Genomic DNA, 22,972 nt, shown 5'->3' with positions numbered 1-22,972 from the left:
CACTTTGCTGTACAGCAGAAATTAACACTGTAAGTCAACTATACTTCAAAAAAAAAAAAAAAAAGACAGTCAACATGCAACACTAAATCTATGCAAAGTCACAGCACAGCAAAGCTCTCCCAGAGGTCAAAGAAGGAAGGCCACTCTCCCCTATAAGGCCAACCACATCCAAAAGAGATCCAGGACAGGGTTAGAGGAGGACACTTCTGAAACCCTTTAGGTGGGGGACTGATCTTCCCACTTCAAGGGCATCACGAAGGCTCTATCCAGAAAATACTAATTACAGCCCAGAGGATGGAAGCCCAGTTCAGGGAGAAAAGTCTTCAACTAAAGCAGACTTCCTAAAAAGGCCCTGGAAGACTGAGCTGGTCCACCTGGAGGAGGAGGGAAATGGCACAGACTGTGAAGTCTGGGGGACCTGGGTTTCCCTTGTAGCTTAGCCACTACATGGCCCTGGACCAATTACCTAACCTCCTGACAATTTAATTTCCCTCATCTGTAAAATACAATAATACTGTTGATGCCACAGGATTATTAGAAGGACTAGAAAATAACACAAAAAGCATTTAAGACAGCTCTTGACCATTGGCATATAGTATTGCACTGGCCAAAAAGTTCATTAGGGTTTTTCCATAGCATCTTACAGTACAACCCAAACGAACTTTCTGGCCAACCCAAGTAGTTATTTAAAACAATCAAGACAACGGTTCAGGAGAGTTGATGAAGCTGCTGCTCCCAAGTCACAAACAGGAGGACTCTTACTTCCTATGTCATAGTTGTATCCAATGTTTAAGCTCCAAATCCTGACCAGTAGTGACTTCTTCTTTGGAGCATGTCACAGGAAACAAATGTGTTCCGAAAGTCTTGGTGCCTCATTATATGGGATGTAAGACCTCAGACGTGCGTCCGCACAGGACCATCTCCAGCAATGGCCACACACTGATTTACATATTGATTCATGGCTTCACCCTCGCCCTTTTTTTTTTTAATTACTTATTTATTTATTTAACATCTTTATTGGAGTATAATTGCTTTACAATGGTGTGTTTCTGCTTTATAACAAAGTGAACCAGCCATACATATACATATGTTCCCATATCTCTTCCCTCTTGCATCTCCCTCCCTCCCACCCTCCCTATCCCACCCCTCTAGGTGGACACAAAGCACCGAGCTGATCTCCCTGTGCTATGTGGCTGCTTCCCACTAGCTATCTATTTTACATTTGGTAGTGTATATATGTCCATGCCACTCTCTCACGTCGTCCCAGCTTACCTTTCCCCCTCCCCCTGTCCTCAAGTCCATTGTCTACATCTGCGTCTTTATTCCTGTCCTGCCCCTAGGTTCTTCAGAACCATTTTTTTTTTAAGATTCCATATATATGTGTTAGCATACGGTATTTGTTTTTCTCTTTCTGACTTACTTCACTCTGTATGACAGTCTCTAGGTCCATCCACCTCACTACAAATAACTCAGTTTCGTTTCTTTTTATGGCTGAGTAATATTCCACTGTATATATGTGCCACATCTTCTTTATCCATTCATCTGTCCAGGGACACTTAGGTTGCTTCCATGTCCTGGCTATTGTAAATAGTGCTGCAGTGAACATTGTGGTACATGACTCTTTTTGAATTATGGTTCTCTCAGGGTATATGCCCAGTAGAGGGATTGCTGGGTCGTATGGTAGTTCTGTTTCTAGTTTTTTAAGGAACCTCCATACTGTTCTCCATAGTGCCTCGCCCTTTTTAAAAAGGCATTTCCACAAAGGCCCTGGAAGACTGAGCTGGTCCACCTGGAGGAAGAGGGAAATGGCATAGACTGTGAAGTCTATGCCTTCCACAAAGGCATTCCACAAAGGCATTGTGAAAGGCATTTCACAATTCCATTTAACGTGAAGTCTGTCCTAGCTGGCACTCTGAATGCTAGTCTCACAAGAAACATGAAAATGATCTTCAAATTTTTAAATTAAGAGCTTAAGTAATCACAATCATTCCCCTCTATAAAATATGATACAACTAATATCACTTATAATATTCTTTCTCAGTAGTTTTTGCTGTATCAAGACTACATGAGTAAGGTATTCAAACTCTGAAGTAAAAAAATAATTGGCAATATAAATGAGGTATTTTTTTTCCAATAAAATTAGTACAGCTTAAAAATATGATAATACCTACTCCATCTGAATAAAATATATAATAGGCATCAGGGTACGTTAATATGAAACAAACAAAAAAATGCTTTTTTTACCCAGTTTTAATTAGTCTGTGCAAAACAGTCACTGGAATACATTGTTTGTAAGAAGTGTAAAATAACACAATCCATTTTGGAAAGAAATCTGACAATATATATCAAGAGGCTTTAAAATATTTATAATCTGTACTCGGCAATTTCACTACTGTTTCACTACAATTTCACTACTGTGAGTCTGTCCTGTAGAAATAAGTCCTAAAAACTGTTATGCACCATCCACTGCAGGATAATTTCCAATTATTAAAAAAAAAATAGCAAATGTCTAAAAAGCAGGGAAAAAATGGTTAAGTAAATTGTGACATTCACTCAGTGAAATACTGCATACCTGTTAAAACTGATATACAGAAACACTATGCCGTAACAGAAAAATGCTTATTATATATAAGAGCAAGCAGCATGATACAGAAGTGTATGTATATACACAGCCACCCACCCACACATATCCAAGTAAAAGATAAAAAGATATGCACAACACACCACTGTAAAAAGCAATTATACTCCAATAAAGATGCTAAAAAAAAAAAAAGGCACAGAAAAAATACTGGAAGGTAGCGTAACTAGTTATTACTAATGCTGCCTTTACATGATGAGATTATATGCTTTTAGAAAAATCTTTTTCACCAACATTTTAATGATAAGGTTTTCTTCGATTTAAAAAATTTTACTGAAAGATTTCATTAGCATATAGCCAAAAAAAATTGACAGCACAAAGCTTTCAGAATGGAATATATCCATGAAATCTTTATTATAAAGTTCATTAACTTTCAAAACTAGAGAACGGTGCCAGCATTAGATACACTCTACAACACATTTCCTTCATGAGAGCAACAGAGAGAGAGAACGAGTGAGAGGAGAGAGCCGTTGGTGTGCATAAAGTGCTTACATAATTGTCTCTTGCAGACCAGCCTGGATAGAGCTGCATATGTAGCTGTCTTTCCTTCCGCGCTAATTCATAATATTTAGCCTGCTCTTCGCGAGAGAGGGCATGCCACTGAAAAAGAAAGGGGAAGGAGGAAAAAATCAAGTAAAAGCAAAATAGCGACAGTATTATATGTTTCATATTTCAAACACTGAAGAATGAAAATATTAAGCATTTAAACTTTGATTTATTTTTAAATGGCAGAAGACCACGTGTCGCAGAAATCCATCTAGAGTTCGGTGGCTGGAGTGAGACTCAAACTTTGATTTCTCTATTCTGTTCTCATGTTACATGAAACCTGTCAAAGTATCCAAAGTGAAATGGCCTGTCACCCAGCCTTTCTCTTCTCCAATACAAATTAAAGAGAACATTCACCGGTGAACCTCAACACCCACCTTAGCCCTTTTTCATAGTTTGCAGCATATTCTGACATCTGAGCCCAAGCACCATTTATGCAAAATGAAGTAATTTCCACAGATATATCCTCACCTCCCATGCACTCTCCCACTCTGTCATGTGAGGAATCTGAAACCTTCATCATATGATCCTGTCTATAAAGCAAGACATCAAAAGTCAGTCTGTCTCAGTCTCTTCACCCTCCGCTCACACTTATTTAAACACTAATTGTCCATAGGGAGAATACAGATAACACTGTACAATCAAACATGCACACTTTATGGCTTTGTTTTTTAGCTTCCTTCGGATGGAAAACAAGGAGCGTGACCTAAGTTTATTTTGCCATCTAGACTTTGAGACTGTAGGATCTAATCTGGAGAACGTAGCAGCTGACACCCTGCCAATTTTCCATCTCCCTTTAGGTAACATATATTTATTTATCATACAGAGCAAAACAGTTTATGCAGGCAAGGTGCTGTTTGGGATTTTTAGCAGCCTGTACTGGCATTTTGTGTGTGTTTGCACACAACTTACCCCAGTTTCCAAGTTCGTCCCCCTACTTCCCAAATGCCAGGATCTGTTGTCAGAAAATCCCAGGAGAACTGGCTTCACTTTGGGGAAACTACTGGCTGGAGGTGACGGCACAGAGGCGGTGGACCCGACGCCACACCACTGCGCAGCTACATACACGTGCACAGGCACGCGCACACGCTCTGAGTGAGCCCGGCTCCCACTCCAGGGCTCCCAGCTCTAGGGTGTGTCGCTTCCCATTTCGCTAACTTCTCCTTAAAGGCTGGGCGATTCTTTCTCATTCACCTCTACCCTGCATATTGATTTTAATTACCCTGTTCTTTTTTTTAAAAATGATAAGACAAAAAGAAAAGAAAGGTGTGACTGGATTGGGGGAAAGGAAGGAGGAGCGAGGGAGAGGGGCTGGTGAGCGAGAAAAGGCTGCCCTCCAGGACAGCGATCCAGTGGTTAGGACGCAGCCCCCAGAGCATGGCAGGGATGCTCTCCTCAAGAAAATGAACACCTGCTGCTCTTGCCTGTTAGAAGAACGAGAACCTGATCTCAAGGAGAGCACTAAAGCACCTTCGGCCTCATCCCAACCTCCCCTCCATCCTCCCGTCCAGAGGCTGTGGGGCTTACAGGCAAGGCAACCAATTCCATTTCCTTTGAAAAGCCCCTTGAAGGCCAGGGCCTCTGCTGGATAGGGCTGACGATTTCATTTTTAATTGCTTTACACGTGCAGAGTGTAAAGTTAAGATGCATGACACACAGCGGGACTTGGCCTGAGTCTAAAGGCAAATCAGGTAATAAGCTTTTCGTTTAAAAAAAAAGGGAAAAAAAGGGGGGGGGCAGAGGGGCGAGAGGAGATGGGGAGGTGGCAGCAAAACAAAAAAACAAAAAAAACCCAAACACCTGGAAAAAGTTACCTGAGACACAATTCTTTGTACTAACAGAGTAATCACAATTAGTCAAGTGGAGCCTAAGAAGGCACGTCTGGGATGCAGTGGAAGTTTAGGCAGGAAAAGTCACACTGCCTCTGTCAACTGACAGCTTTTCTAAACCTGAGGTACTAACCTAGAGACCTTCACAGGGAGAAAAAGCCAAACTGGGCACAGTGGAAAAGATCAGCCTACACTTTTTTTAAAAAAAGACTGATCATTAGTGTTTAGACAGTTCTGGTGCTAACATGATCAGCAAGAGGCAAAGCGTTATCAAAAAGGAACAAAAAAAAAGAGACTAAGAGGAAAAAAGATAAGGATAGAAGCTTTACTTTGTAAATCTGTTTATTCATTTGATTAATAATCTCTCTCATCCTACTGCAGTATGTCAGTATAAAGATATCTTTTTTATAAATATAATTATCTGTAAATATATTTTTATAGTATAAAAAAGCTTAAGTAATTTAAAGTATAATTTTATGTAATTTATGGCAGCTTTATAACTTGCTGAGAAAATCTGGCATTGTAAATAGAACTTGTCTCCCAAATACGTATGGAGGTTGGGTCTTCTACCCAAAACAACCAGTTAATAAACAAGCACGAATTTTTCAGTTACAGTAGGAAACTTATGTTGACAAGACCCCAGCTAACAAAACAGCAAAATTCAAGGAGAAAAAAAGCAGACCACAAACTAAACTGTTCACTTGCTTACTTTCGATTGCTTTTGGTTCCTTGATGTTATTTCTAATTCACAAACTTTACTCACAAATGAAACATCATTTACCAGAGTAAAACAGTAGGTAAAACTATGTATTAAAGTTTTGCACTGAAAACAAGAATGAAGTCTGATGCAGACTAGAAAGATGATCTTTCTTTACAGGAATTTCTGAAACACAATTGACTAAAAATGCTTTTCCATCTCTTCTGCTTACTGAAAGATTCACCAAGTTTTTGGGAAAATACCCATTTAATTTGAAGAGACATTCTGACAATAAATATGCAGTAAATGGACTTCCTTTAGTAGCCTGGAAGGTCTGAAAACGAAAAGCTTATTTTAAAGTAATATTTGTGTTATTATTATTTAGAATACGAAGTAGAAAACTTTGATTCATTCATATGAATGAACATTTCTATGCTAGAAATACAGTAGAAGTGAATAAAAATCAAAAGATCAAATGTTCTAGGATGAATTTCAGGCCCACTATTAAGAATTCTAATTATCCCAATGTAAAACTTCATGATTTTAAAGCTGGGAACTTTAAAGAACTAGCAAGGACTACCCTGCCAGAGGCGGAGTTATGAAAGGATAGAAAACCTGATCTTAATCAAAGATCTCAGAGACCTATAAATAGAAACAGGTGTCCAAATTAAAAACAGAGAGAGACCTTAAATGAGAACCATCCTTTAGGACACATGCTCTGATCTGGGGATTGTTAAGGGAGCTGAGAAAGTAGCAACTGTTGGAAATGTGCATTAAAAATAGGAAGCATACATTCATATATTCTTAACTCTCTAGAGCAGGAAAATAATTCCCACTGGAGGACCATGGACCTTTAACTCAAAAAACAAACAAACAAACAAAAAATCTAAGAGTTTTACATGAGCTGAAATAAGAACCCTTCTTTTCCTCTGATTTCTTCTTTTAAAGGGTCAGGGAAAATGGTCATCAGCCTTTAAGCTTTCAAGGCAGAGTTCTTCAAAAAATGATGGGAATCACTCATCTGCTATGATCTGGCTTTGGAAATCATTGTAATTATTGTTATTAAGTGTTTAAGAATCCACAGGGAGATAGAGTACTGTACACAGGGCACCAAAAGAGCTATAATCTACCACTGCATCCCACCCCTGAAACCCTGGTGTCTTGCAGACTGGAAATCGCTGCATTTTTATGCTCTCCAACAGGAATCGATAATACAAGAACGCCTGCTTTCCTCCAGCTGCCTCCTCACGTGGACTGGAAATCCCCTGAATGTGTTCTGTTATGAACGCTGAAATGTATTAGGTTTGTAACAAACAGAACAAGAATTATCAACAACAGCTAAACCATGATCTCTAGGTCTCACAAAGGTTGTCAAGACCCTCCTTCTCCTGAATGTTCATTTGCAAATCATGAATTTCTTGAGAGGCTGCAAAAACAAATACACAGGGTCATATTTTAAGAAGCTACCGGGACTTCCCTGGTGGCTCAGTGGTCAAGAATCCACCTGCCAACGCAGGAGACACGGGTTCGATCCCAGATCCGGGAAGATCCCACATGCCACGGAGCAACTAAGCACCGTGCACCACAGCTAAAGAGCCTGCACTCTAGAGCCCACGAGCCACAACTACTGAGCCCTCGTGCCACAACTACTGAAGCCCGCGCGCCTAGAGCCCGTGCTCCGCAACAAGAGAAGCCACCGCAATGAGAAGCCCGCGCACCGCAACGAAGAGTAGCCCCCGCTCGCTGCAACTAGAGAAAGCCTGCACGCAGCAACGAAGACCCAACGCAGCCAAAAATAAATAAATTAAAAAAAAAAAAGCTAACACACATATATGAAGAGCATCAACAAGTTAAGATGAAGCATTTCTAAAATTACAATGTAATTACAGAAAAATGCAATTTGAATGAGAAAAATTCAAATGTTCTCCACCACCCGTCAGATACCCAACTAAACCCATTTCAATCCTGAGAAAAGTACTGGGAAGGACTTGACTAGCCTCTGGGGTGGTGGCTGGACAAAGAAATCTAAGAGTGTCTGTCCTAGCTGTAAGTCCAGTTCCTGGTACATGACAGGTGCTCAGAAAAATATCTTAGCATAGGTGAAAGAAGCAACAACAAAAAGAGGGGCAGTCGAGAAACCTGGCCCATGTACACGTTAAGAATCAGAGAGCAATTTTCTAGAAAGAAGACTTCTCAGGCCTGTACCAATTCTTCTATTTAAAGCTTCAAGGTGGAACGATCTGCTTATGTCTTGCAAGGAGCAGCCGGCCACATGTGCTTGCCAGGGTTCACCCAGAAGCGTGGCTGGTCCTGCAGGCCTTTCTGTAGCCCCCGGGGTGGGCTAAGTGGTTTCCTGCTTCACAGTGTGCGTGCACACACACACGCACACGCACGCATGCACACACACACTGCTTCACCTCACCCCGTTCATCACATGGCTAACCCCACGCAGCTCTCAGGCCTCAACTACGTTCTCACTGGGCCCTTCCCCAGCCCCCCTGTGGTCCTTTCTCAGATCCTTGCTCTTCATACTCACAATATTTATCACAATTTTAATTATATATATACTGGGTAATTATTTGTCTAATATCTGTATCCTGTCACAAAACTTCAAGCTCTACGAGGGCAAGGACTACATCTATTTTATTCAGCAATAATTATCTAATGCCTACCACAGTGCCTGGTACCTAAAAGACACTCGAGATATATTCGTTTAAAGAATGATAATGGGAAAAATAGTTATCATTTTCAGGAAGTTTTCTATGTGCCAGGTACAATCTAAGTTGCCTACAAGGCATTATATCACTTACTCCTCCTAAAGGCTGTCGTGCTCTCTTTGCTACTCCCCAAATGGCTGGTGACTATATAATGATTCTATGACTACCTGATATGTAAGTGCATTTGGGCAGATGTTAATGAAGAAGTTCCATGGTTACCATAAACATTTACATACCATCTCGCTACTTACCCTTCTGCCTAGAATCTGGTTGATAGCTGCACTTTCCTTTAGAGTACACTCAGCTACGACATTCGCTCTCATTTCTTTCATGTATAACATGAAAGCATTCAGAGGCTTCTTAATGTGAGGTCTTTTTGGCTCCTGCTCCTTTCTCTGTTCATGCTGAGGCTTCCTAAAAGGTGGGGGTGGGGAAGAGGTTAGCCGAATAAGGAAGAGGTGGCAGGAGAGAAGCAGAGCATCTGCTTGTATCACAAGCCCAGCTCAGGCTGGGACCACACCCTGGGCTCTCTATAAGCCCCCAGAACACCAGCAACTTAGAAGAGCACCTCATCAACTCCTTGAGGATAAGGATCCTTTGGTTTGAGGAAGTTTACCTACAGCTATAGAAGAGTTTAACACAACATGGAAATGGGCTTGTGAAGATGCTCCATCTAAACTTTTAGATGCTCCTTGGTCACCTCAGGAAAAGCTGAACATATAGTGCGGGTGGTCAGTCCTCCTCCAGAACTGAGGTTCTTAACTTTTTTGGGTCAACGGCCCCTCTGAGAAGCTAATGAAACCTTAGACTCTCTCCCCCAAACACACGCTGGTTTTGCCTGTATGTGCAGGGGTTTTATGGATGATCACGTGCTCCCTGCCACCCCATCCATCCTCCCATCCCAGTACAAACCCTAGGTTAAGAAACTCAATTACTAAACTCTTCGGACAATTTAGCCCTGCTGTAACAGCCTGGGATAAACCTGGCCCGACAGGAAATCCTGGGCTTGGTTTGCCCCTTTCCCTTGAATTCTGTGCTCCTGAAGCCTCGATGCAGGGTGACTGCCTTTCCAGAAGGAAAGGCACTGAACCCTCCAATCTACTTCACTCCTGTGCTCCTCAAGAATCGGAACCCAATTAAAGCCTCGTAGTAAATGGCTATACAGCTCAAGTGATTCAGTCGCTATGCTCTGAAGATCACTCCCCCTTTGGTGAGTTTCCCTTGATCTTTTGAGGTCTGTGCTCCTTTTCAATCTCAGACCCAAAATCAGAGCAGTGAGAATCAAGCTGCTCAATGTCCTCCGGGACAGAGCTTTTGAGGCGGAGCTACACTGACTTCCATAATAACAGAGAGGGGGCAGATTCAACAACAGCGAAGGAGAAGAAATTGTGTGGTTTAAGTCCTTAGCACCGTAAGGCACTCGCGGGTGAAGACAGAGGCACACTTACACGTGCATTAGGTCGCTGTCAGTGTGCGGGTGTTCCTGTTTGACCTGAGGCGTTACGATAGCTGGATGTGGGATGCCAGTTGTGTGGGGACCAGGAGGACCGGGAATCATATGATGAGAAAACCTAAAAGGAGGAAAGACAAGAAAACAAAATGTACTGCTGTAGCAAAAGCTAGACAGAATTTCCAAACAACCCACTAACTGCTATCGGCTGAGAGTGAAAACACACCTTCATATGCAGAAGTATTAACTATAAGTTAGAGCAGGCTGATGATTAATTTCTTTCCTTTCTGTATTCAGGTGGAAAATATTTATAATTACGTGCCACCTAACAGATTTTTTTTCAAGCTAAATGGTAGAATCGGGCATTTCTCCTGGGAAGGCTCTAGGCCACAGGATTTAAAAAAAAAAAAAAGTGAGTCACTTTTCTTGCAAAGCAGTTTTCAGAGAAGAATTTCAAGAACAATTACTGGAAATATAACACTATATTAAGATTTAGCTTTTTAAATGATTTAAAAATCTAAAGACATCACATTTTAAACTCTCTGTCTACATTCCTAAGCAAACCTTCACATTAAGAGTCTTCTTCTCCTGTTGGCTTTTTTCCTAATACTAGGAGAGAACAATTGAGAAGACAGGGGACAGGAAGATTTGTTCAGTCCCCAATTTAATAAGGTCACCATCAACATCACCCCAAATAATTTTCTACACATAAAGAAAGTAGTGTTTGAGAGAGATCTGGCCTAATGGAAAACTGATAACAAAATTAAGGGGAAGGATTTAATTAAAGGGAAGGATACAGTTCTGCTTCAAGGTAAAAACTACGTATGCTAAAATAAAGGCTTTTTCCCAGAGTATACTAGTAGAGCATTAAACAAATCTTAAAATATCCACTACCATCCAACACAAAGGAGGGAAACTGCCATGCAAGAAAAATAAAACAAATAAAGACAGTACTTTCAACAAGCTCTTTGGATAAATTTGGATATGCTTTAGAAATTTTTTTTTTTCAAGCTCTTTTAAAGTCAACAATTTAATTCAACAAAAACAACTTTCTCAGGTCTTTTCACCACCGCCTGTACAGTTAATTCCTTCTTCTGGGAAGGAAAGAAGGGACTCTGCTTGGATATGTAATATTTCAGAAACAAATTTTTAAAAATTAAGGAGGCATGGGAAAAATACAAATACTTGATCAAATCATAATGCTCTGCTAAATGTACCATTTGCAAAAATGCATGATGCTGGTTATTTGCCCGTGAGAAAATCCTGTCATCACACAATTCTTACAATGTTAAAAAAAAAAGTGTACAGATATATTTTGGGGGAAGGCTATTAATTTCATCCTCTCTCAGTCAGCTAGATTTACAATCTACTGAAAAAATAACGTTTCTTAAAAAGCTGAAATTCGCCACAGAAAACTGCGAATTTCATACCGACGTAAAAAAGTAAAGATTCACAACCAGTTACTAACCCAACAGTTTGACTTCTAGCATGTTAATGCTAGCTCCCTTGAAAAAGCCACATTGAACACGCAGATGATACACCACAAATGTGTGTGTACATCAAGCACAGGGCACAGAAGCCATCCTTTCCAGAGGCAAAAGCATTACACACAGCGGTGTGGCACAGCAGACCTCACAGAGCTTCGCTTGCACCAACGTGTCCACACGGGGCCTGATTCACACACTAGGACACGCAGCCCCGTACGGCCTGACAGCCTGTGAGCACCGTCCCTTCTCTTCCGACGGCCTTGGTCCCGAAGGCTCTAGACTATGTGGGCGTTTTCAAACACTGGCACGTGAAACTGATACAACTTTCCTCATAGAAAGCAAATTAGAAAACTCAGATCAAACCAGTCTTTATTCTCCCCCCCGACCCCACCCCCATCATATTTTGAATCGAACAAGCTCTTCTGATAATGTCCCCTCTGGGGACGTTTCCCGTCCCACAGGCGGGGGGGGGGCAGCGAGGTCTTCGGGAGACACGGGTTCCCGGGGCGGCCGAGTCCATCCCCCTGGTGGGCGTGGCTGGCGCTGCTGGGGGAGGGCCCTCCGGGACGCCTAGTGTGGGAGCCAGGCACCCTGCGCAGACAGACGCGGGCCGAGCCGCGCACCCGCCCGGCCGGGACCGAGAGGCAAGCAGAGGCGCGCGAGCTGCAAGCGCAGGAAGAGCAGCCTGTCCTGGAGCGCCCGGTTCCACCTCCACCTACCTGGACATGGAAGTGTCGACTGACAGGGAGGATGGGTAGGGTTGCCTGAAGCCTCCCGTGACGGGATATACAGGCTGACCTTGCCTGAGGTCACAGAAGAAAGGAACCCATCAATGACAAAACATGACTTACCAACCAGCAGTAAGAGTTTGACGAGGGGAGGAACTCAACCAGAATTTTGGGGGAGTGTTACCAGGGCACTGCTTCAGTCACCCGGCTGCGGCTCCTTCCCTTCCTCACCCTCCACCCAACCAAAGCATCGTCTGCCTTGAAGGAAATCTCCCACCGCAGTCCTTGAACGGCCTGTGGTCTATCCCTTCCCCTCTCCCATCCCCACGAATGCTTTGAACAAAGCAGGCAGGTAAACAATGTTTACTGAATATAACAGAACCTGAGAATGGTGAAATACTCCTTTTAGGTTAGTGGATTCTTTATCAGAATCTTTGAGGATTTCAGGGAAGGGAAGAAAGAAGGAAATAAAAGTTTATATTTATATAAAAATGAACAAATTTTTAAAAACACTGCACTTCCCCCCCCCCACTTATATATCCATGCTATAGGGAAGAAATAAAAGATCGATTCATTGGAGTTATTTTTCTCTCTGCTCTGAGAATTCCATCTCTCCCTGTTTTTCCTACATCTCACACTTTTCATTTACACAGTCTTTATTTCCAGATGCCACTGATGCAACTCAGCCCAGGATTATTGCCCCTGAGTAGCCAAGTTCAGAGAGAATAATTGATGTAGGTTTGAAAGTATCTGCATAATCAATTAAATTCAGACAGAGTTATTGACTGAGAGATTTAATGCAAAGAGAAGAGAGAAAGCTGGAATTTCCATGGCAGGATGAGCCCTCCTTATGAAGAAGAGATAATATAAGGATGTCAAGGTAGGGAAACCGGGGCCTTGACATGGGAGCTGTGGGGACAGAGAGCCAGTTAAAGAAAGGAGAGAAAATATTTGCTGAAGTTGCAGCACTCTGTCCATGGAGTGAGCAGTGGGGAGTGGAGAGGAATGGAAGTGGGAGCAGGGAAAGCTGCATGCTAACAATAAAATGATAAAAATAGGCTACATTATATGCAGTGATTCTTTCTTCCCTAAATACATTTCTTTTCCTTTACCTTTACAATTAAAAAAATTTGAAAGGAATGCTACGGATTTTTCAGAAATAACAAAATAGAGAGCATTTGGATTCTGAAAAGAGAAGTCCAAACATCAGTTTTTCACGCCTCTGAACTCAAACTGGTGCTTATTTTATTAAAATTCAAAAGCTGCTTTTGCACTTGCATTTCTCCCTAGTTATTTGTCATTTATCTCACTTGCCCATTTATAAGCAAAGATCGATATTCAATATATCTAAGGTTATGTTTCAAAAATATAAGTTGTTCATAAAGAACTAGAAAAGAAAAATCCACACTAAACACTTTGTACAGGCGTAGCAAATGCCCAAAGCCACAAATTGAATCCATAAAACTATAAGCTTCAAAGCAAATGCTACACAGCCATTTTCTACACATATTAGCAAACGAATTCAATCCATTTCAAAGTCTGTATGTTTTTTAATCTTTTAAATTGAAATGAAATAAAGGTAGCACCTTGCTTGTTGATGTGAAGTTTCTTCAACTCAAGTGTTATCATTCATAAAGCTAATTTCCATGAATGGGAAGTAGAAGAATACGTGTTCAAATGCCTGGCTAAATGTTGCAGGAAGGATCTTACCAGCCAAGAGGTGGGGTAATCTGTCCAACACCCCCCGGAGACAGGGGATAAAAGGTAGGGATCTCGGGAGCTGGAGGATGTCTGGACATGCCTATTAAAAAGAACAACAGAGAGGTAGAGTTTTCAGATTCATAGGACATTCGACTTTAAGAGAAATAGAAAGGCAAGAAAATGCATGATGTCATTAATACTTAAGTTCTAGAATGAAACAATATTTATTTTTCAGATCCATTTAACAGAAGTCAGTTTGTTAGCTTTTCTCAAGATTTCAGCATCTGAGAAAACAGGCATTAAGGTAGTACATCTTGAGGAGCTCCTGAAAGAGTGAGTAAATATGCTGCTAGTAAAACAGGCATCAAAATAAGACTTTAAAATTATTTAGTTTGCCCTCATTATAATATCACTTTGGTCAGGAAAATGGTAGACAATTGTTTTTGTGTAGAATGGAAAATGACAGCCCTTCGTAAGTAGAAGGCCTGCCATGGTGTTCAAGGATTAGGTAAATTGCTACTTTCAGATTTTCACTGGCTCCCTTATGGACACATAGATTTGGGAAATGTGATACCTCCGAGGATCAAAGATTAATTAGAAATCATCTTCAGCCCCATAATGGTCGTACTTGATATGATTCATTTGGTCTCTGCCACTTCAGCTCCAACTAAGCTCTTCATCAAGTTGAGTCCTCTGGGCTCCAAGGTCAAGCTGTTCTGGATTAGTTGTATTCCACAGAAAATGAGAGTGCCACCAAATTGTTTCTTGAGCTCACACTCCCTGGAGCACACTGCCCTATAACTGTAAAAACCACCTGAAGATTGTACCTAATCCTAGTGCCAGATGACACCTCTTTGTTTATATCTTACCTTGGGTACAGAAAGGAAGGGCTAAGACGCACACATAAAAATGCAAAATAAAAACTTAGATTTAGATTTGGGGGAAAGTGCTTCTGAACAGAAAAAAACCACATGAGTTTCTTTACATAGCTAACCTGGCTTTAAAAGGCCATTACCATGTGCAAACACACATTCCCAGGTTTAACGCCCAGAATATGCATTCAGTGGCTGTAATTATATTGGCCAGTATGCAAATTAGGTGAGTATACAGAAGATGCTCTTTAAGTATGCTGCTTTTATTACTATTCAAAATGTTTATGAATTTCATTTGGATCTTAAAAGATACTGAAGGCCTTGAGCATATGGGAATGGCTTAAGAAGTGTTGCCTTCAAAGTGGATGTTAATTTGACTTTGAAGTTAGGACAAACTATTTCTCAACTCTCAGAGAAAGGTCTTTAATCTTTCTCTTAACAGAGAGTTTCCAGGAGATCATCTGAGGTTTTACTGTTTTTAAAAGAATAGTCTAAAATCTCCTTTTTTGATCTCTTATCACTTTCAAATTTAATGAGTATTCTTTTAATTCCTTTATATCATCAACTCACCAAAAGCACTGAATACAATGGGACCTAGGGCATTCTGCGGATCCACTCTCTCCCACTGAAGCAGAGCCACTGGCAGCTGCTTTTTGGAAGCTGGAAGTTCACCTTAGCAGAGTTACCATCAAATCTCCCTTTTTTTTAAAGCTAGAAATACTGCTTCTTTTGGTCACAGTAGACCCCGAATTTTATACTCTGGGATTTTTTTCTTGGGTCTGGGGAGGTAGGGGCAGCAGGGGTGCCTACAGTGGTGATTCTTGACGTATCAGAATCACAGGGAAGTTTCTCCAACTCGCTGCCTCCCTCACCCTGACACTCTGATACCTCTCCAAACCTCAGGTTCTGCAGGGGGGGCTGCTCAGTTTTGAAAAGAAAAACCAGGCCAACTCAGAAGAACTTGGAAAACTTTGCGGAAATTTGAACTTGAAGATCGTAATTAGAGATGGAATTGTCTGAATTGTCTACTTTAATCCCTTTGTTGGAGAGGTGAAGTGACTGTTCAGGTACCTAAAAAATGCGATTTGTCCTGGGATCTTATCTCTGGGATGCAGAGAAGTAGCCTGCTTCCAATCACATGTCTCTAAGCAGAGAAGCTTGAAACCTTGCTCTCCACTCTAGTCCATGTTCTGAGTACACTGAGAAGGCTGCATGAGTGATTCTGTGTGGGAGTAATTGGACAGAACAAAAAATACAAACTAGCTGGATTTGGTTTTACTGCTTAAGAAGAAAGGAGGGAACCACCATTTACTTAGCACCTGCTACACGCTAGTTCCTATGCTGGGTATTTAATTTGACTCTTTCTATTAAAATTCTACTCATATTTCAGATACCTCTCTCTCATGGAATAGTCTCTAACTTTTATTGCTCTGAGAAATCTTTCTTCTTTGAATTTACAACATTTCATTTGTACTTTTAACATGGTACTTAAGATATTCTTCACTTTGTTTTATAGTGAGGCTGTACAAATGATTTCCTGCCTGAGCCTTATACACTGCTTGGAAAAAAGAGACCATGTTTTCCCCATCTGTGTATCAAACCATGGCTGTCTCCGGAGGAGGCTCTGAATATACTTCTGAGCGACTAAACAAATGAACAGGTGAAATAAATGGACCCATTCCCCATGCTGGGTCAGTACTCTAACCATTTTGCACGTACATACATGATGTGGCTTAGGTCATTACATGAGTAGAAGAAAGTGGGTCTGTGTTTTCTAAATAGCTTATTGTTGTTTTAAGATCCCGTTTCCAAAGATTCCTAGAAGTGTGTGCCTCTCTACCAACTCCTGTGCTACTGAAGACACATTTCATGTCATTCATTTAATGAGTATTTACTGAACACTTAACTATATTCTGGAGGCTCTATGCAGTATATCCTTAAAAAATTTTAAACTTTTATAAATAACTTTTATAAATACAGCTAAAATGATTCTGGTGTCAGACTGTATGGATACAGTAATTCTGCCACTCACTAGCTATATGTCCTTGAGGAAGTTATTTAATTATTATTCTGTAAAATCAGAATGAAAATGAAATAAGTGTTGTTGTGAGGAATAAATGCATTCGTATATAATACTAAGAAGTGCTTGGTATATAGTATAAGCGCTATGTTGAGTGTTTGTTGTTATTTATAAGGATACAAACATATAAACAGGTACATAAACCCAGTATTTCTTAAAAGCTCTTTCAACATTTTTATCAGACACAATGAGTGGAACAAAATGATGGGTATCAGCTTCCCTTGCTTTTCCTACAACTAACTACACCTACACACCTGCACCCCGCACCCCATCCCGAAACACATACTGAGGGAAACGTAAAACCTAATATGCTTCCTAATAGGAAATTAACCTAAAGTTATTTTCCTACAAATGAGAATGGGTTCTGCTGACAAGCAGTTTATTTTTATCGGATAATTCCATCTAGGGTTAGAGTATGAACACGATATTCTTATTTTGTTTTTTTTTGGATTTGGGGGGGGATAAAGCTAGCCAGCTTCCCAAGGGACTTTGAAATCAGCAACTCAGTACCACCATGTTATAACCAGCTATATGTGATACAACCAAAAGGCAGGCAGAAGGAGAGAAAAGAGAGTAAATGCAAGAGATCCAGTAAGCCTTAGACTTTTTTTTCCCTTATACTTATTTTTTGGTGATCAATGTACCTAAGTATAATGATATAAACTCAAAATCACGTAAATTAGTACTTTTTAAAAAATTAGTTCTTTTTAAACCAAGGTTTTATATCCCCCTAACTACACGGTGATGAGGTACATGAAGTCCAGGACAAAAAAAGTAATTAAAAACAGGATTTTTATATTAAAACAAATGTAAACAGTGTATGGAGTAGAATGCAAAAATCACACAAATTTTTAGGACAAAATACTTCAAAGAAACTGCAAGCAGACAATTTCTGTTCATGCCCACTAGTCCCTTCTCTAGTTCTAAAAAGGTTTTAAAAAAAAAAAAGAGTTTGAGGAGTAATGATATAAATTACAATTAGCAAAGTAAAACAAGGTAGGGTAGCCGTAAGATATGGAAACAGAAGAGAAAGTGTAATTGTAATTGGTAGCTAGTCAGAAAATTGTCTGTTTCAAAACACTGAACTCTCCTAGGGACTTCCCTGGTAGTCCAGTGGGTAAGACTCCGCGCTGCCAATGCAGGGGGCCCAGGTTCCATCCCTGGTTGAGGAACTAGATCCCGCACGCATCCCACAACTAAAGCCCGGCACAGCCAAAATAAATAAATAAATATTTTAAAAAACCAAAACAAAACAAAAAATTGAACTCTCCTAGAATTCCTGAAAGAACAACTTCTGAACCATCACGTGTTACTCCTTTAAAAATTTGTATAATGTTATTCTTTTAAACAAGTCCGTTTCAAAGTGCTAAGAACGGGGACTGGGATATAGTAAGTACTATGTAATTGTTAAGTAAATAAACGGTTTAAAACTAAATAAAACATGCTGTTGGATTATTTTTGCTAATAGCTTGTTCGGGGCTTTTATATCTATCTTTAACTGTCATCCGCATCTTTATGTTCCTCAGAGGCCAAGGTCATATTGGTCATACGGTCCCCCTTGGCCACGGCCAAGGTCATATTCTTGAGCTCCCCTCTCAAACTCAGCCTTCTTCCTAAGATGCCTATCTTAATTCCCTTTCTCACTACATATTCACAGACCTGTCTCTGATGTTTCTTATTCTTTGGAGGTCCTTGACAACAGGAAGTAAAGGAGAGGAAGGACTGGAAATGAAGAATAAAACAGAGACAAACCCAGAAACATCGGCCTTGATGATTTCTGCCTTCTCTAAGTAAAGGTACCTGGGCTCCACTCAAGCAAAGTCCAACAGTAACTAAGTCCTCAAACAGTCGTCTTTTTAATAAAGGTGGGAAATGAACATGATACATATTTAACCTAGAAGTGTTCACAGCAGTGGGAAAAACACCCAGCCTCTGAACTCCACTCTTTTTTTTTTTTACATACTTACTATATTTTGTTGTTCACTATCGATCAAAGATAGGGCTGGACAAACGGGTGAAGTGCTGGAGATGGCACATTTGACCCCTATATACATTCTCTGCCTTCATGTGGTTTTACAGGACCTTTTATTTTGAATGTCTAAAGAGCCCATTGAGGTCCAAGTATGTATGTACGTGGAAAGAATAAGGGCTATCCTGTGAACAAACTCCCCCTCAAAGTCTGCTCTAAGCTGACATGACCGGAAGGCTTGGAGAACCCGAGCTTTGTGTCCGACAACGAACCCACACCCACACCCATCAGGTTAGAAAACAGGCGTCTTGATTTTTCAGACCGCTTATGATGTGTGTTTCTCTGTAAATGATACAGAAGCAGAACTTGGTAATAATGTAGAGAAGCAAAATAAGACTCACGTTGCTTTGACTTTAGACAGAGATGGTTTTGTATTTTAATTATATTTATATCTAAATTGGTGCTGGGAAACAACAGAGAGAGGAGAAAACACAGCAGGGACATAAAGACCAAAAGAAATCACAAAAGGCTCAAAAAGGTAACATTTGAGGGAAAAAAATCTCCTACTTTGTCCCTTTTCTACCTTTTTTTTTTTTTAACACTATCATCAACACCTAGTACATGCTAAAATAAACAAATATGGCAGGGGGCACTGAGGACTGAATTCGTAATGTATTTTCACAACATATTGGTTTACACTGTGATCGTAGATCATCAGAGCTGTCACTTTGAAATGACCCTTCAATATTTTTGTTCTGTTTTTTTTTTTTAATCCTGAAAAGAAGCCAACAACAAATTCTTGTATACTTATTAAAAAAATTGCTATCAAATAAATTCCCCTCGTCTCCTACAAATGTATTACGACCCACGCAGTGACATGGGCGGAGGCACTTGTGAGGTCACTCAGACTGATGAGATGAGGCTCCTTGCTTATCCAAAGCGGCCTAGGGAGGGAGGCAGGGCTCTCACCTTGTTTGGAGCTGACATCCGATGGGAGGTGTGACGGGTGTGATCCTGGAGAAAAGTGCTCGTCGCTGTAAGTGATGAGGGGGGTGAGAGGATGGACGGCGTGGGATGGCTGCACCACGGGCACTTTATTTGACTGCAAAGTAACCACAAGGACAGCCGTTAATATGGACGCCCAGCTCCTGTCTCCTCTCCCCGCAGAAGTCACACAATAGCAGTCACTGGGCACCAGCACAACCCGAGAATCATCTCCAGACCTGGACAGCTGAATCATCTGCTCTACTCACTTAGATCTTCAGGATTTTCTCATGTTCAATACTCAAGTGCATGAATATCCCACCAAGAAACAATCAGTTATTTAACCAAGGCCCCTTTGGAGATTTAGGTTGGTCACTATTATTCCATATGACATAAGTTCTAAACATACATATTTACACTCCCCTTTTGGATTATCTCCTCAGGTTAAAGTCAGCAAAGAGCTACTGGAGCAACAGTTGTGACTGTTTTATAAACTCTTTATTCATTATATATGTTTGGCATAAAAAAGGCACTCAATAAATATTGTTCAAAGAATACATAAATGAATAAATATTGTCAACTTGAAGGGCAACTATTTAAACAACCCAGTATATATAAATCTGCTGTATTGATATCACCTTAGTTTATAAAATTCATAATTCTAGAGCTGTACATCTTTAAGAACCACATTATACCATATAGTTTTATAGTTTTATAGTTTTGTCGATCAAACATGACCATCATTCATTATGCTTTAGAGCTGCTCAGTTCATCTTCAGGTTCTTTAGTTTCTAGAAGTCTTAATTGATAAGAGCGAATTCCCAATCTTGAGTTTAACTGCATAATGTGAAATATGGCTTGTCAGAACACTCTAAATTGTTAACTTTTATATTTTAACATATTTTATATGTCTTATATTTGTTTAAAAGTAAACTTTATTATTTAATTTGGAATTCTAAAACTGTATAACAATAACACGTTTTAGAGGTTCAGGTTATTTATCTGGACTTCATCAATTTGAAATCTGGAATTCTTTTGTTTGGCTAAAGTTGACCCCGCCCCCCCACCCCGCCCCCAAGAAAGTGCTTACAAAGCAAATCAGTAATATAAACAAGATTCAGGCAGTTTAACCTAATCAAGGGATTGTTTTAAAAGAAACTCTACCCACCCCCCCAAGAGAGTAAACCCAACACAATTATATACATGCAAAATACGTTTCTGATTTTAAATTCATCTCCTAATTAAAGCAGTCTCAGGAAGATCTCTATTTAGAAACACTACAGTAATAAGTAACTTGTGAACTTAAGAGGAATAGACTATAATGAATTGTAAATATTCTCTCATTCACTAGTTCAGACATGCCTTCACCACAGCCAGTTTGAAATAGTGACTCTTACTGTACTACAGACTAAAATGCACACGAAATCACTTTCTCCGGAAACAAATATCTGTATTAAAAAAATTTAAGTGCCTGAAAACTGCACAGTGTAAACTGCTTAAAATGTAGGGACATATCTGAACGGCTGAGGGCCCATAACACACTTGTGTATGGTGGCTGCACCTATGATGTACACTGATTATCTCATGTTTTTTTACAAATTAGGTATAAACAGTACGTGGCTCCAACAGGAAAAACCATCCCCTCAGGAAAATTAGGATTAATCATACTAGTAACACTTAATTCTCTTTACAGTTAGTAATAGTAATTCTCTACACCTTGTCATTACAACCTGCACCCAAAAGAAACTTATGGAAAAAAAAAGCAAGGGGAAAAAAAAAATCACACTTTTTTAGACAATGACATAATATCCATACTAGACTTTCCCCTATTTTATAATTATCAGCTTCCCTCTAATGGCAGAACTTGCGTAGCTCACATAGCCCTTGGCATTTATTAAATAGAGCACCATTATCAAAGCCACATGCCTTTTCTCCCTACACTTCTAAACAGACATCTATGCATATAAATGTGTACAAGGTTAAAAAAAAATCTTTCAATGCTTTTCAAGGGTTAATGATGCAGTTTGTCAAATACACAGAATCAGCTTCTTAAATACTTAGAATGCTAAATGAATGCTTCTTAAATATTTAGAATGCTAGAGGAATGGGGGGTGGGTGGGTGTGAGAATATTATCATTATAAACCCTTTTAAATACAGCAAAAATCGCAACACCCAAATGCTAAAATGAATATATTTCAACTATAGTTTAGAGTAACTGCTTTGAGTTTCATTTTTCAGAAGTTTCATAAGAAGCATAATTGCCAAACAATCTACTTAGATATTTTCTTGGGGTAGTTAAAAAGCATTGCAGAAATCTTCTGGGAAAAAAAAATATATATTTATTTTGCATGCCTTTCTCATTTCCAGAGCACCACCTTAAGGAACCTGCATTAGCAGGCAGCATCTTCTTAATGTCTGACCTATCCCTCCAGTCATATAGCTCCGAATCCGGTGCCATGAATTTTTTGTTAAATTATGCTATCCTTGCTCTCCTCTTAATTTTACGGTTTTCAAGACAGATTTGCTTTCCTGTGGGAAGGAGATAAGAAGCTGAGGATTTTCATTTAAGCTCTGGCCTTGTCTTATATTTTGCAAGATGGATAGCGGAAGCAGTACTAGTAGGTGTGTTAAAGCCAACAAGGATTATGTCTATTTTTGTGGCCAAATAATAAAAGCAATATGAAATCTCAATCATATGAGCGAGCCCAGTTCTAGGGTTTGTATCTTGCCTCCAGCTGATCACCTCTGCTACGTATACAAAAGGGTCCAACCGACACCACGGATGCTTGGCACGTTGCCCTCACAGTCAAGCGTCCTCAGCCCTAAACGGTGGGCTTCCTCTGACATCAGGAGCTGCTGCCCTCTGATGCTACACGCACACACAAGGCGAGAAGCCAGGCACTGCGACTTTGTGTAAGTTTTAAGACAGACAATATAACCATTCTTTTTTATCGCCCACCTTAGGGTTTTTTCTCTTTTTTTTGAACTTTTCATTTTATATTGGAGTACAGTTGATTAACAATGTTGTGTTAGTCTCAGGTGTACAGCAAAGTGATTCAGTTATACATATACATGTCTCTATTCTTTTTCAAATTCTTTTCCCATTTAGGTTATTACAGAGTATTGAGCAGAGTTCCCTGTGCTCTACAGTAGGTCCTTGTTGGTTCTCTCTTTTAAATACAGCAGTGTGTGCATGTCAGTCCCAAACTCCCAACATAACCATTCTTAATTCTAGTCTTCTAATCTCCAAATAACAATGTGCTGTATATTGGG

At 40.1% G+C, this 22,972-nt stretch overlaps 1 protein-coding gene across 6 annotated transcripts in view; it reads right to left on the bottom strand.

The window, feature by feature from the left end:
• Positions 1-22,972, bottom strand: part of LEF1 (lymphoid enhancer binding factor 1) — a 116,329-nt gene that overhangs the window by 18,604 nt on the left and 74,753 nt on the right. For 4 of the 6 annotated variants that reach the window (XM_061191173.1, XM_061191174.1, XM_061191175.1 and 1 more), the window contains exons 4-9: positions 19,684-19,816; positions 13,803-13,893; positions 12,084-12,167; positions 9,876-9,998; positions 8,679-8,841; positions 3,131-3,238 (exon numbers count right to left, since the gene is read on the bottom strand). In XM_061191173.1, the coding sequence (XP_061047156.1) occupies positions 3,131-3,238; positions 8,679-8,841; positions 9,876-9,998; positions 12,084-12,167; positions 13,803-13,893; positions 19,684-19,816 (702 nt within the window). The remainder of the gene's footprint in view (positions 1-3,130; positions 3,239-8,678; positions 8,842-9,875; positions 9,999-12,083; positions 12,168-13,802; positions 13,894-19,683; positions 19,817-22,972) is intronic. The other 2 variants (XM_061191176.1, XM_061191178.1) reach the window with 1 other exon arrangement.

The sequence above is a fragment of the Eubalaena glacialis genome, chromosome 5 (genome assembly GCF_028564815.1).
Source record: "Eubalaena glacialis isolate mEubGla1 chromosome 5, mEubGla1.1.hap2.+ XY, whole genome shotgun sequence".
Lineage (NCBI taxonomy): Eukaryota > Metazoa > Chordata > Mammalia > Artiodactyla > Balaenidae > Eubalaena > Eubalaena glacialis.
Note: the sequence above shows the minus strand (reverse complement) of the source record. Positions and strands in the feature narration are given on the sequence as shown.